The sequence below is a fragment of the Chinchilla lanigera genome, unplaced genomic scaffold (genome assembly GCF_000276665.1).
Source record: "Chinchilla lanigera isolate Chin_1 unplaced genomic scaffold, ChiLan1.0 scaffold00005, whole genome shotgun sequence".
NCBI classification, from domain to species: domain Eukaryota; kingdom Metazoa; phylum Chordata; class Mammalia; order Rodentia; family Chinchillidae; genus Chinchilla; species Chinchilla lanigera.
Genome location: NW_004955406.1, coordinates 33,680,078 through 33,706,767, shown reverse-complemented (window position 1 = coordinate 33,706,767; position 26,690 = coordinate 33,680,078). Strand labels below are relative to the sequence as shown.

At 34.9% G+C, this 26,690-nt stretch overlaps 1 protein-coding gene across 1 annotated transcript in view; it reads left to right on the top strand.

Moving 5' to 3' along the window:
• The window catches only part of Aspm (asp (abnormal spindle) homolog, microcephaly associated (Drosophila)), a 54,794-nt gene that overhangs the window by 13,701 nt on the left and 14,403 nt on the right, over positions 1-26,690 (top strand). The window contains exons 6-18 of the mRNA XM_013521877.1: positions 996-1,241; positions 2,191-2,258; positions 4,188-4,329; positions 4,873-5,003; positions 5,494-5,669; positions 7,786-7,931; positions 8,022-8,107; positions 8,861-9,082; positions 10,803-11,010; positions 11,115-11,257; positions 11,364-11,492; positions 15,267-15,461; positions 23,011-26,535. Coding sequence (XP_013377331.1) covers positions 996-1,241; positions 2,191-2,258; positions 4,188-4,329; positions 4,873-5,003; positions 5,494-5,669; positions 7,786-7,931; positions 8,022-8,107; positions 8,861-9,082; positions 10,803-11,010; positions 11,115-11,257; positions 11,364-11,492; positions 15,267-15,461; positions 23,011-26,535 — 5,417 coding nt within the window. The remainder of the gene's footprint in view (positions 1-995; positions 1,242-2,190; positions 2,259-4,187; positions 4,330-4,872; positions 5,004-5,493; positions 5,670-7,785; positions 7,932-8,021; positions 8,108-8,860; positions 9,083-10,802; positions 11,011-11,114; positions 11,258-11,363; positions 11,493-15,266; positions 15,462-23,010; positions 26,536-26,690) is intronic.

The following is a 26,690-nucleotide window of genomic DNA, read 5'->3' as shown; positions in this document are numbered from 1 at the left end:
TTTTGTCTCTAACTCACTATTATTTGTCTGTTTGTTTTCCTGAGAAACTATTTTGTAGATAATAATATGTAAAACGATAACCATTGATAATTTCTTACCATTTTGTCTGTAATTTGCTAAGTCCCCCCTATTATTATGTTATCCTTCTTTTATTCTTTAAAATAAAGAAAAAAAAAATGGAAGATTGTACAAACCATTGAAGAAAATAAAAAAAAAATTGTTGCATAAAACATTAGAGATAATAGAGTTTTACTAGACAAGATGATAGGAATTCACCAGTGGTTGTTCCATTGCATATTGTTGTCTTCAAATCAGTTGCTCACATTACCAGATACAAGCATGCAAAATTGGTCAGAATATAAAAAATTTTAAGCCTTAATTGTTCCTTTCAATAGACCAGTAGAAGTCAGCAGTATGGTTGCCCCAGCCATCCTATGTATATACATATATACTTTCCCTTTCTTCTTTATTTTTCTCCTTCCCTTCATCCCAGTTTTTCCTTCCCTTTGAGCAATTTCTTTCCCTTTCATATAATCTATTGTACATTTTGAGTTTTACTTACTCTTTAGGTTCCTATACCAGGGAGACAGTATGATGTCTACACATGTGGGTCCGATTTATTTCACTTATGAGTATGGTCTCTAGTTGCATCCATTTACCTACAAAAGCCTCGAGTTTCTCTTTTCTTAAAGCTGAGTAATACTCCATTGCATAAAAATACCACATCTTTTTTATTCATTCCTCAGTTGATGGGCATTTGGGTTTCCAAAAAATTTTTATTTTTTATCAGTACATTTTTGTAGAGCATAATGCTCACATTTCTTGTGAGGAGGTGGTGCATGTGTGTAACAATCTCAGTTCTGTTTCATCTTGCTTTTCCTTCTGCCTCTATCAAAAAAAAAATGTTTTTTTCTTTTGCATTTTGCTGCTGGATTTAGGAGTGTACAGAGATATTATTTAACCAGAAACATTTGTCCTTTTTTTTTTTAATACAGTAAATGTTGCTACTATGCCTTTGGGAGTGGAGAATCAACATAAAATAAGTGTTCCTAGAGCACCTACAAAAGATGAAATGTCTCTTAGAGCTTACACAGCTCGGTGCAGGTTGAATAGATTACGTCGCACAGCATGCCGTATGTTTACTTCTGAGAAAATGGTTAAAGCTATTAAAAAGCTTGAAATTGAAATTGAAGCTAAGCGGTTAATTGTACGAAAAGATAGGCACCTTTGGAAAGATGTTGGTAAGAATATTACAGAAATATGGAAATTAGTTTTTTAAAAACACTTCCAGGGGTTCCTCCCTCGCTTCCACTCTCTACCTACTTCCCTTCCTTCTTTCCCCACTACTGGATATTGAATCTAGAGAGCAGTGAGCTACAGCCCCATTTCTAAAATTTTTTGTTTTGAGGCAGGGTTTAAATAGTCCATTCTGGCCTCAAACTTGGAGTCCTATCTGAGTGTCCCTAGTAAATATAGAGATTTTGTGTTTCTGTCCCACATACCCTGCTTTATAGAGGTATAACTGACAAATTAAAATTGTATATATTTGACATGTACAATGTGAGTTTGATGTATGCTTATCTTACGAAATGATGATCAGGAAGAAGCTAATTAACATATCTGTCACCTCACACATTTGTGTGTGCGTGTCTATGTGTATGCATACCCAGTACATTTTTGTTATCCATTGCCCGTGGAAGCACACTTGAGATTGACTCCACACCTTGGGTATTGCGAATAATATTGCAATGAACATGAAAAGGCAGTTATCCTTTCCTGATGCTTGTTGTTTCCTTTGTGCTTATATCCAAGAATGTGAATTTCAAACATACTTTAGCTTTGCTGCCAAAACACTCACATTTGTAAGTATGATTGTGTCTATTTAAGAAAAGAAATATTTTTTCATTTAAATTAACTTATTTTTATAAGTGATTTTTTTCACTGGTATTATCTCCATTAAGTTTTGGTTTTGTTTGTGTATTTTTCATTTTTATGTGTTTTGTTTTTGAGATCTGTTCTTGAATTTGCTTAATAGCCCAGTCTGCTTCAAACTGACAGTCCTATTGCTTTAGCCACCGAAGTCCTGGGATTAGAGAAATGTGCTAGAATCCCCAGCTTTTCATGAGGTTTTTAAAATTTTTCTCTATTAAATTAGAGTTCGCTTTAACTTTCCTTTGACCTGCATTTCAGGAGAACGCCAGAAAGTACTGAATTGGTTGTTGTCATATAATCCTTTGTGGCTTCGAATTGGCCTAGAGGTAAATCTGTTTCAGTTTTTGAAAACTATTTACAGTATTCTTTTTAATGATATAATATAATAGGCTCTTTAATAATTTCATTTATAAAAGTTACAGTCATTTTATTAGCTTGATTTATCATTCAGTATAAAATTTAAGCACACTTAATAAGTGCTTATTAGGTAACTAGACCATGCCATTACATATTATGGCTGCGTTGTTGCAGAGTAATATACCTATGTAGTCACTTAAATAGTCATAATTTGGTGCTGGATGTAATGACAACTCTAGTAGGCTCATTTTTAAGCACTTACAAATAAAGAATAAGCCATTTTAAACATTTTCAATTTGAATCACTTTGAAAATCAGTGAAGTATGTATTATTTTCACTTCATTAGCAAAAACATAGATGTGAAATGACTTCCCAAAGCACAATAATTGATCAGGCTTTGAACATGCAGCAGTCTGATGGCAAAGCATAACTTTCTAGCCATTTTGAGGGAATACTGGTCATAAAAATGTCATCTAGATTTGAGTTATTTACTAGTTGGCTCAAGAGTATCTCAAAATTTAAAACTACCTGAATTAGTAAAGCTAGTACTAGTAGTTGGTTGTTAAAAGTGTGCTTTGATAAAATGGTGTCTTCTGTGCTTCCTTTCTTTTTACTTTCACTAATAAGATTTTAGTAATTTTTTTTCTAAGTTTCTTTTATAATGTAGTTTATTCCAAATGTTAAAATAGAAGAATCTCTGGGACTGAAAGGGATTTTTTTGGAATAATCTAGCTCTTTGTACCATTAACTTGGGGATCAGAGAGAATAAGTAAGTTTACTATGATCATGTCATTGCTAGAATTTACTTCAGCTCTTTTACCTTTCATTAATCAACAAATTACCTATCAGCTGGCTTTGCTGTACATGTCAAATAATTATGGAACCTCAAATGAGGTAGAGGCCCCTAGTATTTGGGATATTTTGTAGCAAAGGTAGAAACTTGCAAAGGATTCTATAACTTTTGCTTAGATATACTGTTTGTTACATGCACCCTTATTCCATTGTTCAAAGCACCTTATCTAGCTAAGCCCAAACTAGGCATCACCTACAGGTGGATATAATATCGACCTATGAGAGACACAATCCATCAGTGGTTGTGGTAGGGTTGTAAATCCATTTATAGGGAATGGAGGGGTCAGTGACCAATAAAGCGTTCTATCTTAGAAGCATACAGTAGGATTCTGTAAATAGACATGACCTTTGAGAATTTTAAGGAAGCCTCAAAGATGAAACAAATATATAAATAGAGATAAATTTCTTCTGTTTTGATGAGAATGGTTTTTCATGTTTTCATTTCTATATTATGACAGTTTAGGGTTACAGAATATAATTTGATGTTTTTAATATTTTCTAGTTTCTTTAGAAGTCATATTAAACTAATTTTATATTTATCATTGATTATGAAGATACCTACATTATTATCCTGGATCAATGCTACTGAAACTTTTAGAGCTTTCAGTTATACAAATAGCCCTTGTGTACAGATAGTTTTGGACTTGGTAACTATTATAAAATTTTAAATAGATTTGTTTTGTACTTTTCAATTTCTGCTTTGTGGGACAATAGTAATTAAATTTGAAAACCATGCACATCTTTGATAGTACTTTAACATAAAGGAAAAAAATTAAAATGTTAACTATGGCTTGTCATATGCCTAAAAATTTATCTTAATCTTGAGTTTTTTTTCATTGAGAAGTACACCATGCACACCAAAGGAAAAAAATGCATAACACATTTATTTACAGTGTAAAGAATGTATTTACCAAATAGCAATGTCATTTCCACATTATTTTGGCAAAGAATGTAGCTAGTGTCTTAGAAGATTTTTGTCTGCCCTTCGGTCTCATCCCTTTGCTTCTTTGAGATGGTGTAAGTTTAGCGTTGGTTTTTCTTTTCAGACAGTTTATGGAGAGCTCATATCTTTGGAAGACAATAGTGATATCACTGGATTGGCCGTATTTATTCTCAGTCGCTTACTTTGGAATCCTGATATAGCAGCTGAATATCGACATCACAGTGTTCCGCATCTATACAGAGATGGTATTTCTGCCTGCATTATATTTTCTGCACACTACACATAAGTGGCCTCTTGTTATTCTTCCTGTTTGTATGTGCATATTAGTTTCTGAAATAAGTAGGTCTCTGTTTTCCCTTTCCCTTCCTTCACTCCCATTTTCCTCCATCACTGTTTATAATTATTTTTACTTCTTTGTGGTCTCTACCCACTGAGTTTTCCTACTAGGTAGTAAGACCTATGGAGTTGTATTTGTTATAGTCTGCTATTGTATATCTGACACTAAGATGATGCTTGTAGGTAGTTGGTGTTTATTGAATATTTGTTGAGTGAGGCCAGTTAAAGCTGTTGATGTTGCCGGGCCTGTTTCCTTGTTCAGGAATTGGGGATATTAAATGCCACCTGCCCAGTAGAGTGATTGTAAGGATTTAATGGTCCTAGCATGTAAATCACCAGAAAAGGCAACGGTGTTTTATTTGTGCATGTACTATTTTTTACTAGCATGTTATCGTAAGGTTCAAGCTGCCTTTTGTAGATAACTTGGTATGCCTTGTTGTACTTTATTTAAGGTCATGAAGAAGCTTTGTCCAAGTTTACATTGAAAAAGTTATTGTTGTTGGTCTGTTTCCTTGATCATGCTAAAATTTCCAGACTTATTGATCATGATCCTTGTCTCTTCTGTAAAGATGCTGAATTCAAGGTACAGTTTTCATTTTATGTTTTATAATTCATACTTCATTTGAGACTTTTATGGCTTTTATGGCATATTTTCTCTTTAGAAAGAAAATTAGTTTTCCAAAGAATACTATTCTGGAGTAGAATAGGAATGAATGTGTATCTAGTGAAAAATACTTGATTTTTGTTGGTTAAACTTTCATTGCTATATCATCTGTCCATCTCACCCTTAAGATCGAATTTAACTAGGGTTGTAAGGAATTAATTTGGGGAGAATTTTCCTTCCTAATTTAGATGTAATATAGTATTAATTACTGCTAGATTTTGTGGTATATTGTAAGCATTTTTTAAAGAAAGTCTTGGAAATATATGAAATGTACGTAATTAGCATGTAATATGAAACTGGCAGTCTTTTTACAGAACTGTTAATTTTGTACCTGTGATTTGAAGGATTTTTTAACTGTAGGTCAGATTATAATATTGAAATATAATACCTGCAACCTGTTTTTTTATAGGCTAGTAAAGATATTCTTCTGGCTTTTTCACGAGATTTTCTAAGTGGTGAAGGTGACCTCTCCCGCCACCTTAGCTTATTGGGATTACCTGTTAGTCATGTTCAAACACCATTTGATGAGTTTGATTTTGCTGTTACAAATCTTGCTGTAGATTTGCAGTGTGGAGTGCGTCTTGTGTAAGTATAAGAAATATAATTTGTTTTGCTTAATGATATACACAAATATTTTGTGGAAAACACTTCCTATACTTTAATTTTTCTTACTTTTTTCACATATGGAATAAATTTAGGGTTAAAAAGTCCCTGAAATTTCTCTTTCAGAAAAATGATGTATCAGTTTAAGATGCAAAGCTCTGGTCTCTTATCTCATTTTTCTTTTATGCCAGCATACGATTAGAATCTGATGTTTCAGAATAGGAGTTAGGAAGACCATGAAACTAATTAAATATAAAACACTCAAATTATGTCTTATATCCACAGTGGTTTCATGAGTTATTGTTTGAGACTGTTTAGTCTCACAAATGAAAAAAATAAAATGAAGAGGTAGAATAACTGGCCAAGTTTTATGTATTGGACTTGAGGCATAAACCCATGATGTCTGACTTCACATACAGTATTTTCCCAATAACAAATTGGAATCCTCAAATTGACTTTGGTTTGAGTCACGGGTACCTGTTTCTGCTTTGGAAGGAATGGTTTTTACCTTGTAACTGTAGTTGGCCTTGTGAGGATTTCTGGATTGAGAACAGTCTTGTTTCTGGGGAACTCTCCAGGTTATGTTATGTGCTTATCAAGGAGGGACTTTTAGGGTCAAAGGAAAATATTTTTTATAGCTAAGATATGTTTTTCTCTGTATATTTAAGTTGTTAAACCTCAAAACAACCGGTTAAGCTCTAAAATATCAGAAACACATAGTTAATGGCTATAACTTATGTCTGCTACAGTAAAGCTTCCTGAACTCTATCTGACCTGGTATCTTGTCAGATTTTGAATTGCTTATGTTATAGCAAGAGCATTGCAGGTAGTCTTCATGGGAAAATCAAATTAGCTAAAAACTTAATTGATTAGGGAAGAAGTTATGGAATACACTTCTTGACTTCTTTGTTTTAACCCGATATATTTAGTGTGTAAACTAAAAGCCTTATATCCATGTCTCATGAAGACCAGTTGAAGGAACTATGAATATTTAGAGAAATTGAATACAACACTGTTACACACAAATGTCTTCAAGTACTTGAAGGGCTACCTTATGCTAAAAGGTGATTTAAAGACCAGGAAAAACAAATACATAAATAATAAAAAGTTTTGGGAAGATGTATGTTGGTTTGATAAAAACTAGCTAATCTTCAGGCCTGCCTAAAACCAGTTCACAGTGTCAAGAGGTTCAAGCAGAGGTCAGAGGATGACTTGGCCAGAGTGGAAGCAATTTTTGACATTTATGAGGAAGACATCCCTAGACTGAGTTTTTCAAAATAAATGTGTATGTTTCTTTCTTGTAAGTTTCCATGGGCATTTTCTTTTCTAAATTTTCTTGCTAGCTAATAATCTTGAAGATTACAATATCTTTATCTCACATGAACAGTTTTGTACAGTCTAAATCATTTGCTGAAAATATTTTATGTGTAATTTTGTTCATTTCATAAGTCCAAGCCATCACACCTATTTAATTTGACCAGCTTTCATTTACACACAGTAATCACTTGTGGCTTGCTTTTTCTGTGGAAAATTTTACTATTTTGTAGTGGACAAAACATAGTAACCTAAGGGACCGGGGATATAGCTCAGTGGCATAAGCACCTCCGTGGCAAGTGCAAGGTCCTGAGTTTGATTCCCGGTACCCCCCCCCAAAAAAAGAAAACATAGTAACCTAGATGATGTTAGAGACTTGAATTCAAACTCTGGAGTACATGTATTCTTTAAGTAGGTACTCAAATTTTTTTTTTTAATTTTTAAAATTATATTTAATTATTGCTTATTACTGTTACATGATTGGGTTTATTTTGGGAAGTTGGTGCATGCATTTAGCATATCCTAATCCATTTCAATCCTATCACCCCCCACTACACACACATGTCTCATTTGTCTCCTTAGATTTTACCCCTCAGACTTAAATGAGAAAAAACCTGCTAACTATACAGCAAAGCAATTTTGAATTTTGAGGATCCTTTTGACCTTAATGTCCTTAAATGCTTGGGATTTGTGTAGATAATAACTATATTTAAATGAAGGGTTTTTTTTTGTAAAAAAATGTGTTTTATGTAGCAATTTTATCTGAAAATTATTTTACCTTTAGGCGAATCATGGAACTTCTCACACAGAACTGGAATCTTTCAAAGAAACTCAGGATTCCCGCAATAAGTCGTCTTCAAAAAATGCACAATGTTGACATTGTTCTTCAAATTCTTAAATCACGAGGAATTCAATTAAATGATGAGCATGGTAAAAACTGAATAAAGATAAATCTCATTTTTCTCATTGAATGTTGATAAGTGTATACATTATGCTAATAGACTGCCATTTCATTTTTAGGAAATACAATCCTATGTAAGGATATTGTGGATAGGCACAGAGAAAAAACTCTTGGGTTGCTTTGGAAAATAGCATTTGCTTTTCAGGTATAGTATATTTGGTACACTGTAATTTTTATTAATTTTGAATTCTGATTATAAAATCAACCTGGATCACATAAAGACTAACAATAATAACCATTGGTGAGGTTTATTCTGTCCCAGGATTGATAATTGCTTTATGTGTTCCAGTTTAATCTTCATTACACACCTACAAGTTCAGTTTTAAATCTGTCTCACAGATGAGGAAACTGAGACTAAAGTACATTATTAATAGAATTAGATCTGAGGTTTGAATGCAAGCTTGTGTGGCCTGTATCCCATGTTCTTAACCACAACATTGTACCAATTCTATGTGGTTTGTATCTGCCTTTTTTTTTTTTCATTCTGAGAATTGAACTCAGAACTTGTGCTTGCTAGGCAGGCACTGTGCCACTAAGCTATATACCCAGCCCTGCTCTTTTTGAGACAGGGTTTCACTATATGCTTCAGGCTGGCCTAAAACTTACTTTGTAGCCCAGGCTTGGTCTTCCAGAGATCCTCCTGCTTCAGCCTCCCGAGTGCTGGGATTAGAGGCATGTGTCCCTGTGCCCAGCTGTATTTGCTTTTTTTTAAAAAAGGGTTTTTCTGTGCTAAAATGTATATTTTGGATGCTTCTTAGATTTTTAAGATCTATGACTAGGTTTTATTTTTTCAAACTTATACACTTTGTCTAAATAGAAGACAGTTACTTTGATTACTGTGGACTAAAAAAAATACATGAAAAAACTTAAAGTATTTATCTTTATTTGTATGTTGCAGGTAGAGATCTCCCTTAATTTAAATCAATTAAAGGAAGAAATTAACTTTCTGAAGGACACACATAGTATAAAGAAAACAATGCGTGCATCATCATGCCATTCTGATGCTGTTACAAATAAGAAAAATGACAAAGGGCATAGTAGTACCTTAGATCACTACAGTGAGAGTGTGAAATTATTGATGGATTGGGTAAATGCTGTTTGTGCTTTCTATAATAAAAAGGTAAGTTCTTTTGCTTTTGTTTTGACCCAATATCTTTAAATAAATACGTTTTCTTTAAAGTCAAACTTAATGTATAAAAACTTTTCTTCCATTTTTGAAATAGCTTGTATGTATATGAGCAAACTTTTTCTCAGTTGAGTATTTCATCATATGCCACCAATTATAGAGTATGTACTAATTTTATTTATCAGTAAGAAAAAAAATTAGCCTAGATGAAGTTTTTATAGAAAGTACTTAAATACTCCTGGAACACGAAATGATCAGAATCTTACAATAAAGATAAATGTAAGTAAACACATCATGCAGAAAGATACAACCAGGAACCTTGCCACTGTGCAAATGGAGAATGTAAAATCTAAGATGAGTTTTTTACAGTAACTTGTCAGACTGCTACTGCATTACTATATGAGATAATCTTTACAGTGCAAATATATGAAAATAAATTGCCCAGACATAACTAGATAAGCAACCTGATAAGATATATAAAATGGGAAGAGTAATAATAGTACATGTGATTAAATGTAGTAAACCTCAAGTTATTAGTAGACAAATTATCAAATATATGGATAACCTGGCTCATAAGTAAGTGCTGTGAGAGCTAAGTAAGATGTTAAGAGAGCTAAGTGAGATGCAGGTACAATTTATTTCTAATGCCAAAGTTAACCCTGGGTACACTTTATGGATGGTTATTTGCTAATATGCAAATGCTAAGGTTCTCATTTCCAGGTGAGTTCCAACAAGCTGATACTGTACTTTCTCAAATCAGCTGTTAGACTGTGAACACATGCCCTTTCATGGTCTGTTTAGTGCTATGTTTTCTATAATTTTGTGCTTTTTTGTTGTTGATTTCCTAAAGTGGCCCACAGATGTAGTGAGAGACAGTTGAAATCTAAACTCAACATGAGTTGAACAATCTTTATTCAGGCATTGGATACACTGGTGTTGGCTGTGAGGTTATTGAATCAGAAATACACATAAAATGGAGTTGTATATTGATTGGCTGATAAAAATGTAGTGACCAGAAGCTCACAGGAACTTAACCCTGTTCCTTCCCTATGAGCAGTGGTTCACTATTTCCTCCTTCACTGTTCGATAGATAAAGGAGAGTTGACTATGATTATTATAGCTTCGTAAGAATGCCATAACTATTATAAATTGGGTGGCTTTAAAATACAAATTTATTCTCTCAGTTCTAGAGGCTAGCAATCGAAACCAAGGTGTTATCCAGACTGTACTCTAACTAAGGACTCTAGTGAGACTGTCCATGCTCTTAAGTTTTGGTGGTTATCAGTAATGTTTGATGTTCTTTTTTTATTGATACATTATTCCTGTCTCTGCCTCTACAATCACATGGTGTTCTCCCTGTTTCTGTCTGTGTGTCTTACAAGGAGGACATCATTCAGGTTGGATTAAGAATCCCTTCTGTACCAGCGTGACCTCCTACCAATTATTACCTTAATGTCTGTTTCCAAATAATGTCACAATTGGAGGTTCTGAGAAGGAAATGAAGTCTTGAGGGACACTGTCCAACGCAGGATGATAATATCAAAATCTGCTTTTGAAAAGGATACTATTCAATAATTTAAAATTCGGCTATGAATATATCATACTAGGTGTTAGCAGTTAATACCTTTTTTAGCTATAAAAAAGAAATAATGGACTACAAAACCATTATTAGTATTTAAATACAGCTAATTCTTTTTCTGGTATTTCCAATCAGGTGGAGAATTTTACAGTGTCTTTCTCAGATGGTCGTGTGTTATGTTACCTGATCCACCATTACCATCCTTGCTACGTGCCTTTTGATGCTATATGTCAGCGTACTACTCAGACTGTGGAATGCACACAGACAGGCTCAGTGGTATTAAATTCTTCCTCTGAATCTAATGATAGTTCTCTGGATATGTCTCTTAAAGCACTTGATCATGGTTAGTCTTTTTTTCTTGATTAGCTTTTCTAATTCTCACTCATGTCTGCTTTTGGATATAATAGTCTAATTTCTTTTTTTTTTTTTTTTCCACTTACATAATAGAAAGTAATTCTGAACTACACAAAGAGCTTCTAGAAAATGAAAAGAAAAATTTTCATTTAGTTAGGTCTGCAGTTAGAGATCTTGGTGGGATACCTGCTATGATTCACCATTCAGATATGTCAAATACAATTCCAGATGAAAAAGTAAGTAAAAGAAGTTTCTTAATGAATAACTTTTAATAAAGCTCAGCCTGATAGTAAGATGTATATTCTCTGTTGATCTGTGTTCATCTTTTGTTTTTGCATTTAGGTGGTTATTATGTATTTGTCATTTCTTTGTGCAAGGCTTTTGGATCTTCGTAAAGAAATAAGAGCTGCTCGACTTATACAAACAACATGGAGAAAATATAAATTAAGAAAAGATCTAAAACACCATCAGGTACTCCTAGAAAGCAAAAACATTATACCTTGAGTTGTACTTCTTAAGGTTCCAGTTTATTAATCCTTTATGTGCATTTTACATTTTTACAAATACATGAAGTGATTGAGCTACATTTAAAATTGTTCGTGTATATTTTGGGATGGAAAAGGATGAATATTTCCCCTCAATTGCTGCTGTTTCCTCTTTTGATGAATCTTCCAACCTCTGATCTACCCTTTTATTTAGTCCACTCCAGAGGAAAAGGAGTAACTTACCTGTTTTGTAATTTGTGAAAAATAAGCTAGGGATGCTTGACTCAGGTCTTCCCTTCTTTTCATGGATCCAGAGAGCAAGAATTTTCTTTTCTTTTTGGTACTGGAAATCGAACTCAGGACCTTGTGCTTGCCAGGCAGGCGCTGTGCCACTGAGCTATATCCCCAGCCCAAGAAATTTCAAGTAATTTTTTCATATTGTGCTTGTGAGGCTTATCCTCACCTAGTGCCACTTGGGCCTGGCCATCAAGTGTTTGGGTTTGCATTAACTGACAAGTCCATTCCGTTTGTTGTGAAACTGCATCCCAGCTTACTCTTTATTAGTTTAAAAATGGTACTTTGGTTTCCATTGTTTTATTTTTCAAAATGTTTAGGAACTACATGCACAAAACTTTTCTTAGCATAGCATAAAATAACATTTTTCCCCCCGAGTTTTTTTTTTTTATTTTAGAGATGAAAGAACAAGAACATATTAACTAACACACATACATTTAGAAAATAACACAAAAGTAATATAAGCAGTACAGCATCTCAGACAAGGTGATAGGAAATTAACAATGGTTGTTGTATTACATATTGATATCTTCAAATTGGTTACTCAGTTAAATACAGACATGTAAGATTGATACAACACTTAAACATTAACTGTTCCTTTCAATAGAGCAATAAAAGTCAGTAGTACAAATATGTTAGCTCTCCTGTGCATACATATATACATATTTTCCCCTTCGTTCTTTTCTCTTTTCATCTCCCTGAGTTCTGAGAAAAATGCTTTGGGGGGTGGTGATAATGAGGATTGAACACGAGGCCTTCACACTGAGCTGTATCTGCAGCCCTATTTTTATTTTTTATTTTCAGACAAGGTCTTGCTAAGTTGCCCAATTCTGCTATCTCAGTCTCCCAAGGTACTAGGATTACAGGAGTGTACCACCATGCCTGATGAAAAATTCCATTTTTAAGAATCCAGTAAATGGTTTCCTTGATCAAAGTGAGCAAATTATTTTGACCCTTTCATCTCCCTATCTCCTTTACTAATAGAATATTTTATTTTGAAAAATCAAATAAGTAGCCATTGTTTAATAAAGTTTATCATAGATATTTCAGAAATACACTCCATCCAGAATTGCTCAATTTTGAAGTACAGTGTATTTATGGTCAAATTCCTAGTAGCTGTCTAAAAGGACTACATTTTTGGGATCAGATGTATATTTTCTTATGCCTTGTTTATCTTGGAAATAACACTAATTGAAGTGATTCTCTCTTGCCCACTCAGTGTCCTGGTCATAACTTTTGGGAAATAGGAAGTCTTACACTCACAAAAGGTCTTCGCTGCTACTGTGTGGGTTCTGTGCCTTCCATTACCCAACCTTTTCTCAAGTTCCACCTCTTTTCCCACAGATCACTTGAAGGAAATCGTACTGTTGGAAGCTTCTATGAGATTGATTTTCAAAAGTTTTCAGGGAAAGCTATCCCCCTGATCAGTCCTCAAGTTATTTGATTGATGCTTTTTATGTGTTAGTGAGTTTTCAAACTACAGAATCAGATGTTAATCAAAACACATATTCTGCTTTATTTTCTGCCCCATGTAGCCTTGTTTTGGTCAGCTGTGTACTGTAAAGCTTTCTTAGCTTTGGCCGGTAGCCTTTTTTTTATTTCTTTCTTTAATACAAAGAGTAGAAATTTCCAGTTTTTTGAAAGCTAAAAGAAACTTTGCTATCTGTGATTAAACTTCATCTGCCCAATCTACCCACTGCTTCTCTACTTTCTCCTCATGGTCACATTCCCTTTCTATACAGTTACACTAATATCCAGTTGTATCTTTTTCTATTTGGTGCATAAGCCATAGGCTCCCAAAGATGCTAGCCTAGTAAGCTTATAAACATTATCTTAATATGGCTGTTTTTCAGGTTTTATTTACTATTTCATATTATAATTTACATACACATTATCCACTTAAAAGTGGAGTGGGATGACCCAAAAACTATGTATTTCTGAAACATGGCAGTTTTTAAAACATTATTTATTTATTCATTAATTCATTTACTCATTCACTTTCGCTAATAAGTTTGTAATTTTGTTTTTGTTTTTTCTGGTACCGGGAATTGAACTCACCACCTCGTGCTTGCCAGGCAGGCACTGTGCCACTGAGCTAAATCTCCAGCCCCAGTAAGGTTGTAATTTTAACTTGAATCTCTATAGCCTTAAAGGCCATAGGTTTTTTAGGGACACTGACAGTTATGTTAGACGATTTAATCAATTTGCTATGCTTAATTCCCCAGTCCAGTTTTAAATTGGCTCGTCTTTTCTTCCTCAATGGAGCAATCCACTATGTGTCCCTTAACATTCTTTAGTATTTGTTTCATTGTATAGGTTACTTTTTTCATGTTTCCGAATAACAGTTTGATCTTTTCCACAGTTGTGTTTTTGTGCTGTGTAGGCACTACACGCTGAAAACATCCACTGATTGTTATTTATTTGGTTTTTTCTTTTTTTGTTTTTTTTTTGTGGTACCGGGAATTGAACTCTTGACCTTGCACTTGCCAAGCAGGCACTGTGCCGCTGAGCTAAATCCCCAGCCCCTGATTGTTATTTATTAATAATTAGAATCTATAGCTACTTTCCATAGAGAACCCAACCTTAATAGTGGATTATCCCAGACTGCAACATACAGGTTGTCAAATATTCTGTAAGTTGTTCATTTCCATCAGAGGAAATAGCTCATATTCTAGTTTCCAGTTGAGATGAAGTAACACATTTAGCATTGCAGAGTATTAACAAAGTGTGGTTCAAATCATGGCCAAGCTATTTGACTTCTTTGCCTCAGTTTCCTCAGGTTCATAACATAGTATCTGTTCATTTGCTCTTACAAGGTTCAAATATGTAATCTATGGATTGTTTAGAATGGTGCTGGATATAAAATGTATTCTCAATGGTAGTTCATTTTTACAAGTAACAGAAATGGAGATATGAAGGAAACTGACCTCTAGTGTTCTTAAGGCTGATGCTGTTGGTTGTGTTGGATACCACTTCTCACAACCCAAACTATGCTCTCTGCCCTTGAGCTTCTGTGGCTTAATGCCATCCTGTATAAATACTATGCTCGTGGAAGTGGCATTTTATTCTCTCCCTTTTGTGAATTGCTTTGTTTAATTTTAACAAAATAATGCTACCTTCTACTGCAAATCATTTTTATATATTCCATTCTTTTCCTAAAAGTCATGCATAAATTCACTCTACCTAAACCTGAAAAACATACCTTATTATACGTAAGTCACTTTTATCTTGTTTACTGGGTACCTATGGTAGATAAAACATGTCTATGGCTTTTCTTGTAGACTATTAGAAATCTTTGTTTCACTATGCAAATAAATCTGCAAGCCCACCTGTTAGCACTTTCAGCATGCACAGAAGGAGCGATTTCCAACGGTGAACACAAGAACCTGGGAGGAAGCGGGGGCTGATTTAAAGTCTCAAGTAATTAAGTATTTAATTCACACTTGCTTTGTTGTTGTTTTAAAAGGAGAGAGACAAAGCTGCAAGAATTATTCAATCAGCTGTAATCAATTTTCTAGCCAAACGACGACTGATAAAAGAGGTTAATGCAGCGTTGATCATTCAGAGGTGCTGGCGAAGAGTCTTAGCACAGAGAAAATTATTAATGTTAAGAAAGGAAAAGCTGGAAAAACTTCAAAGTAAATCAGCATCAGTTATTCAGGTATAGTATCTGGACTAAGTTTTAAACTTAAAACATTTAAAAACAACATTTTTAAAGGTAGAAGGCAAAATGTGATAAAATTTTTTTAATAGTTATATTTTAGGATTCTTTAATACAGTTGATCCTAGGTATCTGACATGTTTCCAGAACCCCCTCCTGGGTATCCAGATCTGCAAATGCTCAAACCCTCTGTAAAGTAGTATATTTGCACGTAACCTCTTGTGTCATCCTGTGTAAGTCACATCATCTGTGTATTACTTACAATGCCTATGGCAGTGTGAATGTCAGCAGTTGTTACGTTGTTTTGCTTATGGAATTAGGACAAGCAAAAAGTTTGTGAAAGTTCAGTTCAGGCACAGACGCAGTCACTGTTCTTTATATATCTTCGTCAGCTGTTTATTGAATTCAGGCTGTGGAATGCGCTATCAGAGGGGCTTAATTTAACAAATACTTAACACCTCCTTGCTACGTGTAAAACTCTGCTGTATTCAGCAAAAGGTTGAAACATGACTTATATGCCTTTGCTCTGAAGGAGAAATATTCTAATTCCATACCTCTTGCTGTCTTGTTTTATATTAGAGATTTGTAATTTTCATCTATATAGGACGTGCTGATGTACTACAGCATTCTGCTTTGTAGATCAGTATCCCCAGCCTAAACAAGTTCTCCTGTTTATCTTCACTGAGTCCTGGAAACTTCTTTCTGGACAAAGTACATATTTTCTTCACTAGTCCATTTAGATGGTGTGTAACAGAAACAGTGCTTCTAATTAGCCAGTAGAATACCTGCATTATTTTTCTTTGTAGGAAAGAATATGTAACATACCTACTTTATATAGTAGCCATGTTTCTCACATCTCTGTGAATTAATATTAATTCTATTTTAATAACATTAGAGATGTGTGCTATTCATTTTTTAATTTTTGGTGCTAGAGATCAAATTCAAGGCCTGACTCATGCTTGACAGGTGTTCCACCACAAAGCTACATCGCCAGCTCAGAGATGTTTAGCATTTAAGTTAACCCCTTGTAAATGTCATTGAAACTTTACACCCTGAATTTATCTGTTTTATAAATTTGAAAGGTTTTGGTTTTGGCCACCAAAATTGATAAATGGGGGGTTCTGATTTAATAAGTTGTCCTTTTTTTTGAAACTTATAAATTCATGAAATATGCAAATAGAAAATTTCAGTCAGAACATAAAGCCTTATAATTTTTTACAAACGTCATCTGGGCCAAGAAACAGTAAATTGCAGCTTCTTAGAAGACATTTCCCAGTCAATTAACTCTCCCATCACAGCCACCCTTAACTAATTTATGCTGACTATGTTTTTTTCCTATTCATCATCCTTAAACAGTATAGTTTTGTTTGCCTGTTTTTTGAATTTTGGATGAATTTGTCTAAATTCTTTAATTGGTCATTATTATATTTGTGAGGTTGGTTAGTGTGCTTGAGTGTAGTTTTCACTGTTTAGTATTCCAGTTTATCTGTTTATTGTAGATGGACGTTTGGCTTTGCACTTGTGAGAGTGTGTGTGTGTGTGTGTGTGTGTGTGTGTGTGTGTGTTATTGAGGATTGAATCCAGGGTATTATGCTTGTTAGGCAAGTTCTCTGCCAGTGAGGTTTTTTGTTTTTTTTTTTTCCTTTTTGAGACAGGATCTCACTATGCAGTTCAGGCTGGCCTTGAACTCACTTTGTAGCCCAGGCTGGCCTTGAACTCACAGCAGTCCTCCTTCCTCAGCCTCCCAAGTGCTGGGATTACAGGCGTGCACCAACATGCCTGGCATCTACCACTGAGTTTTATTTTGAGTCAAGGTCTCACTAAATTACCCATACTTACCTTGATCTTGTGACCTTATGGGAGATATCTGGCAAATTTATAGGCCAAATTTAGTTGGATGTGTTTTTGAGAATGCACCATTTCAGAACACAGCTGCATTACTTGTTTATGTGTTTGTTGCAGTCTGCTTTTAAACTACAACGGCAGGATTGAGTTTCTGCTGCAAAACTGGCACAAAGCTGAAGACACTTGCTTTCTGTCCTTTTCCAGATACAGTTTACTGTCCTTGACCCTGATGTATGCAATGCATGTACTCAGATCAGTGTATATTCTGCTGTTGTGGAGTGGAACATTCTATAAATTTCAGATCCGGGGTTGGGGATTTAGCTCAGCGGCACAGTGCCTGCCTGGCAAGCACAAGGTTGTGAGTTTGATTCCCGGTACCAAAAAAAAAAAAAACAACAAAAAAAAAATTTCAGATCCACTTGGCTGGTGGTGTTAAGTTCCTTTATATCCCTACTGGTTTTCTTTCTTTTCATTTTAGGAGAGAGGACTTCAAGTCTACAACATGTAGTTACATCTTTTTCCTTTCAGTTCTTTCAGTTTTTAAATATTTTGAAGCTCTGTTGTTAGGTGCATGCAAATTGGGGATTGTTATGTCATCTGTGAGTTGATCCTTTTATCACTATATAAGGTCCCTCTTCATCCCTGTTAATTCTCTTTCCCTGAAATTTACCTTGTTGGCTATGATACAACCACTCCAGCTTTTGCTTATCATTACAGGGTACTTTTTACTTTCTGCCTGCCCATATGATTATATATGAAATAACTTTCTTAGTAGATAGCATACATTTTTTTAATTTGCATTTTTGTTTGTTTTTCTTTTCTTTTTTCTGGTGCTAGGAATTGAACCCAGGACTTTATATATACTAGACAGGCACTCTATTACTGAGCTACATCCCCAACCCTGAAAATGTCTTTTATTTAGTGTTTTAGACCATTTGTATGTCAGGTGTTGTTATAAGTCTGTTATTTTATTGTGTTGTGTTACCTGCCCTTCATTTTTAATGATTTGAACACATTTTAGTATTTTATTTCAGTTCATTTTCTTTTCCATTATATATAATTTTTAGTGGTTGCTGTAGGAGTTATAGTGTGCATAGTTTTTTATCCTCTTAGAATTAATATTTTATCACTTTAGGTGTGATGTGAATAACTTAGCATTATCTTGGTCCCTTTATGTAGCCCCTGCTACTGTCACCTATTATTGAAGTTGTGCTGTTTATGTCATCCATGGACATTAAAAATCAAAGACATGAGAATATTCTATATATTTATACAGATATTTTGCATTTCTGCTGATTTGTTTTTATTTCTGATGTTACAAATTCACTTAGTTTTTCTTTCCTCAAAAATGACTTTTTCACCTTTACTCATGAAAGATATTTTTTGGTAGTTTACAGTTCTTTTCTTTCAGCAGGTTGAAAATGTTTTATCTGTTCTCTCTGTTCTTTATGGTTTTTGAAACCTTGTCTTTCAAATTATTTTCATAGGTAATACAGCTGGCTACTTTCTAAGTATATGTGTATCATTAATGTTCAGCAGCTTCATTACATTGTGTCTGACTATGGATGTCTTTGAGCTTATCTTGCTTAAGGTTCACTGAACTTTTTGAATGTGTGAACTTCTATTACATTTGGGAAGATTTGAACCATTATTTCTTCATAAAAGTTTTGTCCTGTTGTCTTCCTCTTCTCTTTGGCCCACAGGTTTCTGGGCTGTGTTCTTTTCATTTTGGTAATACATTTTTAAACTCTAAATTATAAGCCAATATTCTAAAATGTATAGTTTACCTCAGGGTTTATGCTGTTGGTATGTTGTGTTGTTCAGTGGGTTAAACGAATACATGTAATGTATCTACCATTGTGTTAACATCCTGGAGAGTTTTATCTCCTAAAAGTCCTGTGTTCTGCCCGTTCATTCTTCTCTCCTTCATGTCTTTCCCAGACTCCTGGAAATTACTGCTCTTTTCACTTTTTTTCTCTTTAGTTTTTTGGAATGTTTTTCTTGGTTTTTCTAAATGTTATGTAGTTAGGATCATACAGTATGTAAACTTTTTAGATTAGCTACTTTCACTTAGCAGTATGTTTTTAAAGTTGTATGTCTTTTCCTGGCTTGATAATTCGTTTTTTATTTTTTTTATTTTTTATTTTTTATTTTTTTTGGTTTTTCTCCGGTACCAGGAACCGAACTCACGACCTTGCACTTGCCAGGCAGGGGCTTTTGCCGCTGAGCTAAATCCCCATCCCCGATAATTCGTTTTTTAAATCAGTAAATAATACTCCATTGTATTGATGTGCTATAGTTTTTTATCCATTTACCTGTTAAAGGATATTTCAATTGCTTTTAATTTCTGGAAATTATGAATATAAAGCTTGAGTCAATATTTGTGTGTAGATTATTGCATAGACTTTTAGCTAAGGTCCAAGGTATGTGGGAATGTTACTATTGGGTTAGAAGACTGTTTTTTGCTTTCCAAGAAACGTCAAACTGTCTTTGAAAGTTGCTGTAGCATTTTTCATTCCTATCTGCAATGAGTGCGAGCTCCTGTTGCTTCCCAGTCAGTATTTGACGTTGCAGTGATTTGGGTTTCAGACATGCCAGTGCATGGGTAGTGGATCATATTGCCCTCTCAGTTTGTAGCACCTAAGGGCAGGCGATATTAAACATCTTTTCATATACTTACTCATCCTACGTAAGGTGTCTGCTCTGCTTATATCTTTTGACTATTTTTAAAATAGGTTCTTTGAGTTTTTACTGTTGAGTTTTAAGAATTGCTTTATTAGATATACATTTTACAAATCCTGTCTATGGTTGTTTTCATTCTTAAAATGTTTTTAATGTGTATGTGGCCATTCTGTCTTTTACAGACCCGACCTTTTTAATTTTAATGACATCTAGCTGATTAATTTTCTCTCACAGATACAACTGTTTTGGGCTTGTGTCTAAGAAGTCATTGCCAAACCCAAAAGCACGTAGAGTTTATACTATTATCTTTCAGAAGGTACATTCTGCAGAGTTTTTGTCTTCTATTTTGGGACAGTCAATGAGACAGGGCTCACATTAACAATCCTCCTGCTTTAGCCTGCCAGAATATGTGATTCCAGACATGTGCCACCATGCCCAGCATGTCTGAGAAGTTTTACAGTTTTGTATTTTACATTTAGGTCGATTATTCAATTTAGTTCCTGTAAATGGTAAGAAATTGATTTTAGATTTATTGCTTTTGCATATGAATATTTGTTTTACCACCATATGTTAAAGTAATGTTCTTTCTCAGTAATTATCTTTGTTTCTTTGTCAGGTATCAGTATCTGGGCTTTTTATTCCACTGATTTATTTGTTGTTCTTTTCTTGATTCTACACTGTCTTGATTACAGTAGTTTTTAAATAATCTTACCACAGGGTAGTATTAGACCTATGACTTTGTTGATCAGTATTACTTTGGCTAGTTTACGTCTTTCACCTGTAAATAGCAGAATCAATTTGTTGATATTAAAAGTAGTGAGGTGGGATTAGGGTGGATTGTATTAAATCAAATGGAAGAATGGAAGAATATACTTCTTAATAATATTGAGAGTTCTTAAACATGGTGTAACTACTTATTTAGATCTTCTAAACTCTGATAACTTTCCTCAGAGTTTTGAATTTTTCTTCATATTGATCTTCTACATATTTTTTTAACTAAGTAGGTAGTACTTAAATTTTTTCACTGCTAGTATGAATGATGTAGCCTACAAATGTACTATATTTGCTTATTATACCAGAGTTTTTTGGTTAAAATCTAGGTCTTCCTGTCAATTTCTGTTACATGCAGTGTAACTATGGAAAGCCTCTTATAACCTAAGCATACTTTTGTATAAGTGAGTAAAGAATGCAGACTTGTAACATTTAGTATATACTTACACTCCAAAGGAAAAGCTATTTCTGTTACATTAATATATCACAGTGGTGATAAAATTGTTACTGTAATAAGGAGAGTTGTTAGGAAAGGAAATGAACTTATCTTCCATGTTATAAAAAAATTGATTAATATTTCAGTGACAGACCAGTAATAGTAACTTAGTAGAAAGTATAAAATAAATTGTCTACATTGACTGCAGTTTGTTAATTTGAGGGTTTTATAAACAAATATCTTGGGGTTGGAGGAAAGAATGATTTTGCAGCTCTGGGTACTATTTTCATTTTACTTTGCCCTATTTCTGTTATAGCAGCTTAATAACACCTTACATTTATAAGGAGCTTATACTTTTGAACATCATTTTGCATGAATCTTTATTGCACTTAGATACATGTTATAATTATTTACACATTTCTTCATAGTAAGAAGAGTCACGTGATGTACACATCATTCTTAGGCTGAAGCCTAAGAGCAAAGCCTCACACGGTTTTCGTTAGGGATGGAAAGTGATGAGATTTACAGGAGTTGGCAGGGTGCACCTGTTTTCTGTGCACCCCGTCCCCCTTGTGTAGGTGTGCTGGGCCAAGTGTAGCTGCGTGCTGTGGGCAGTGCTGTGGGAAAGCGAGGTGCCTGGTTCTCAACTGCTTTACTTATGTAAGAAAAAACTGTAGATGTAGCAGGAAGAAACAACCCCTTGCCCCCATCTTAGTAGTGTTTAGAGTGTTTCAGAAAAGGTTATTACAAGAATATCCAGAGCCTGATCCACTAGTAGCCTGGAGTCCTTTAGATACCAGGAGTGGAGATTAGCTTGAGACTTGGCAGTCCTATTTGTTGAGTATGCATACTGTTAGGTTAACTAACTAGGGTTACATTATAACTCACTTTTCGAGAGACAAAAGGTTTTTGCTTTTCAGATCTTTCCATTATTCTGCTTTTAAACTGTGTATACTCAATCTGATGAATTAATTTTATTCTTAGTGCAGTAATAACTACAGAAGTGATTTAATTCAAATATTTCTTAAACTCCTGTACAGTCTTTCTTTCCTTGGTATCCATCAGAGCTTCGTTCTGGGACCCCAAAAGATAACAAAAGCTAGGCATGCTTAAGTTCTTTGTACAAGTGGCGTAGTGTTTGCCTGTCACTTGTGCACATCCACATCTTCTCTTACACTTTAAACTACATTTAGATTACTTATAATACCTTACAAATTAAATACATACGACATAAATAGTTGTTACACTTTGTTGTTTGGGAAATAATGACAAGGAAAAGCCTGTGCAAGTTTAGTGCACATTTTTCTTTTCTTTCTGGATTTTGGAATATTTTTGATCATCAGTTGTTTGAATCCATGAATGAAGAGCCCACAGATACAGAAGACCAGCTGTGCTCATTTTATCAGGCCTGTAATGTGATAGTAAAGGGTGCCTGTAGTAAAGGGTCCATGAAATAAGGAGACCGGGTAAGATCCAGAAACTCATAGGAAGGTACTTAGAATTAACAGCTAACCAAGACTGTTACTGTATTTTTCTTTTGATTCTTTTGCTCCTGATAGTACATGAATTTGCTTGTATTTTGTATGACTATGATATACATGCAGTGTAAATATAATTAGGATTGTGATGGATTTCTGAATAGGCTACGGCTGTGTTAATGTAAAAATAACTCTAACAAAATGTCTAGCAAAAATACATTGGCTTTTAAAATTTAAAGAGCTTTAAAGAAAACAATATTAGAAAACTGTATATTTTCCAAAGTGTTGAGTATAGAAAACTGTGTGTATCTTATTTGTCCTTTTTTCCTTTCCTCAGAGATATTGGAGAAGACACTCTGCTAGAGAAAGATTTCTGAAATTGAGATATTATTCAGTCATCTTGCAATCTAGGATAAGAATGATAATTGCTGTTACGTCTTACAAAAGGTGTCTTTGGGCCACAGTTACAATTCAGAGGCATTGGCGGGCTTATTTAAGAAAAAGACAAGATCAAGAAAGATATAAAAAGCTAAAATCATCAGCACTTATAATCCAGTCTAGGTTCAGAAGATGGAAGCAACGTAAAATGCAATTACAAGTAAAAGCTGCAGTCATCCTACAAAGAGCTTTTAGAGAATGGCATTTCAGAAAACAAGCTAGAGAAAAGTCTGCTGTTGTCATACAGTCATGGTATAGGATGCACAAAGAACTACAGAAATATATTTACATTAGATCATGTATTGTTGTCATTCAGAGAAGATTCCGGTGCTTTCAAATCCAGAAATCATACAAAAGGAAAAGAGAGTCTGTCTTGACTATCCAGAAGTACTACAGAGCATATCTGAAAGGAAAGACTGAGCGAACCAACTATTTACAGAAACGAGCTGCAGCCATTCTACTGCAGGCTGCTTTCAGGAGGATGAAAGCTCGTAATTTACAAACACAGATTAGAGCTGCTTGTGTTTTGCAGTCATACTGGAGAATGAGACAGGACAAATTTCGATTTTTAAACCTTAAGAAGAGTGTTATCAAATTACAAGCACACTTAAGAAAACATCAACAATTACAGAAATATACGAAGATGAAAAAAGCAGCCATTGTAATTCAGACTCGTTTCCGAGCTTACGTTTCAGCCAGGAAAGTTCTAGCATCTTATCAGAAAACACGGTCTGCTGTCATTGTTCTACAGTCTGCATATAGAAGGGTGCGGGCCAGGAAAATGTTTCTTCATATCGTCACATCTGTTATAAAGATTCAGTCATATTATCGTGCTTATATTTCCAGGAAGAAATTTCTGAGCCTAAAAAGCGCTACAATAAAATTTCAGTCAGTTGTCAGGATGAAACAAGCACGTAGACAATATTTACACTTAAGAGAAGCTGCACTGTTTATCCAGCAGTGGTACCGTTCTCAGAAGATGGCTGCACGAAAGAGAGAAGAGTATATGCAGATGCGTGAATCTTGCATTACACTGCAGGCTGCTTTTAGAGGACACCTGGTCCGAAAGCAGATGAGGTTACAAAGAGAAGCTGCTGTTTCACTACAGTCTTATTTCAGAATGAGAAAGATGCGGCAGCACTACCTGAAAACGTATAAAGCAGTTGTCGTCATTCAGAGTTACTATCGCGCATACAAAGCACAATTCAACCAGAGGAAGAAGTTCCTGCACGTCAAAAGAGCAGCGACCTGCTTGCAAGCAGGTTTCAGAGGATACAAAGTCCGCCAGATAATCAAACAGCAATCCAGAGCGGCTCTTAAAATTCAAACTGCTTTTAGAGGCTACAGTCAAAGGATGAAATACCAAGCTATACTTCAGTCTACTGTAAAGATTCAGAGATGGTACAGGGCACACATGATTGTTTATGATATGAGAAGAGATTTTCTAAAGACAAGGGCAGCTGTGATTTCCCTGCAGTCTGCCTATCGTGGCTGGAAAGTCCGGAAGCAGATGCGAAAGGAACATCAGGCTGCAATCAAAATTCAGTCGGTTTTTAGAATGGTTAAGGCCCAGAAACAATTCAGATTGTTAAAAACAGCAGCAGTAGTCATTCAGCAACACCTGAGAGCGCTGACTGCAGGCAGGAAGCAACGAATGGAGTACGTTAAACTACGTCATGCAGTCATGATGCTTCAGTCCACGTGGAAAGGAAAATCCCTGAGGAGACAGATTCAGAAGCAGCGCAACTGTGCTGTTATCATACAGTCATACTATAGAATGCATGTGCAGCAGAAGAAATGGAAAATCATGAAAAGTGCTGTACTTCTCATTCAAAAGTATTACAGAGCTTACAGTGTAGGAAGAGAAGAACGTCATTTATATTTGAAGAAGAAAGCCGCCGTAGTAACTTTACAGTCTGCCTACCGCGGTATGAAAGTGAGGAAAGGAATAAAGAATTTCAACAAAGCAGCAGTCACCATACAGTCCAAATATAGAGCTTATAAAACCCAAAAGAAATATGCAGCCCATAGAGCTTCAGCTATTGTAATTCAGAGGTGGTATCGAGGTGTTAAAAATGCAAACCATCAACATAAGCAGTATCTTAATTTAAAGAATGCAGCAATTAAAATCCAAGCTGTTTATAGAGGTATTAGGGTAAGAAGATATATTCAACACTTACACAGGGCAGCCACTTGTATTAAAGCCATGTTTAAAATGCATCAATCAAGAGTAAGATACCATGCGATGAGAAGAGCAGCTGTTGTAATCCAAAGGCAGTTCAGAGCATATCATCAAGGTAAAATTCAACGTGAGAAGTACCTGACAATTCTGAAGGCCGTTAATACTCTTCAGGCAAGTTTTAGAGGAGCAAGAGTTAGACAGGCTGTAAGAAAGATGCAAGTCTCAGCAACACTCATTCAGTCATACTATAGAAGATACAGACAGCAAACATATTTTAATAAGCTAAAGAAAGTGACAAAAACAATGCAGCAAAGATACAGAGCAGTGAAGGAAAGAAACATACAGCTTCAACGGTACACCAAGTTGAGGCATTCTGCAATATGCATCCAGTCTGCTTTTAGGGGAATGAGAGCGAGGAAACATTTAAAAGCTATGCATTTAGCGGCCATCCTTATTCAGAAGCAATTTAGAACTCTAATGGTGAGAAGGAAGTTCCTCTCGCTTAAGAAAACAGTTCTTTGGACTCAGAGAAAATATCGTGCAAAGCATCACGTACAACAATTCCTTCAGTTACGAAAGGCAGTTATTAAAATCCAGTCCTCACACAGAGGATGGGTGGTAAGGAAAAACTTGCAAAAAATGCGTAGGGCCGCTACTTTGATCCAGGCTACTTTCAGAATGCACAGAAACTACGTTACATTTCGGACTTGGAAATGTGCCGCAATTCTGATCCAGCAACATTATCGAAAATACAGAGCAGCAAAACTGCAAAGAGAAAATTTGATCAGACGGTGGGATTCTGCTGTCATCATTCAAGCTACATATAAAGGAATGAAAGCAAGACAGGTTTTAAGGGAAAAACACAGAGCTGCGATCATAATACAAAGAACATATAGAATGTATAGGCAGTATTGTTTCTACAAAAAGCTTCAGTGGGCTACAAAAGTAATACAAGAAAAATACAGAGCAAATAAAAAGAAACAGAGAGCCCCTCAACACAAAGCCTGTAAGAAAGAAGAAACTTGTATTCAGACAACTTTTCAGGACGTAGACACAAGGAAAATTCAGAAACAGCATGAGGCAGCCGTTATTATTCAGAAACATTTTAAAGGCTTTAAAACAAGGAGAGATTACCTCCACTTTAGAGCAAGAGTAATTTCTGTTCAAAGAAGATGCAGAGCATTAACTGCCACCAGCACCCAAGCAGTTATTTGTATGCAGTCTTCTCACAGAGGCTTTCAGGTAAGAGGTGATATCCAGTAGATGCAACTGGCTGCCACACTATTTTAGTCATTCTATGCATTGCACAAGGTCAAGTTGCTTATCATGCAAAGAAAACTGACTTTTATTTTACGGAATTATGCATCATACGTCAGAGTCAAAGTAAAAAAGTTTGC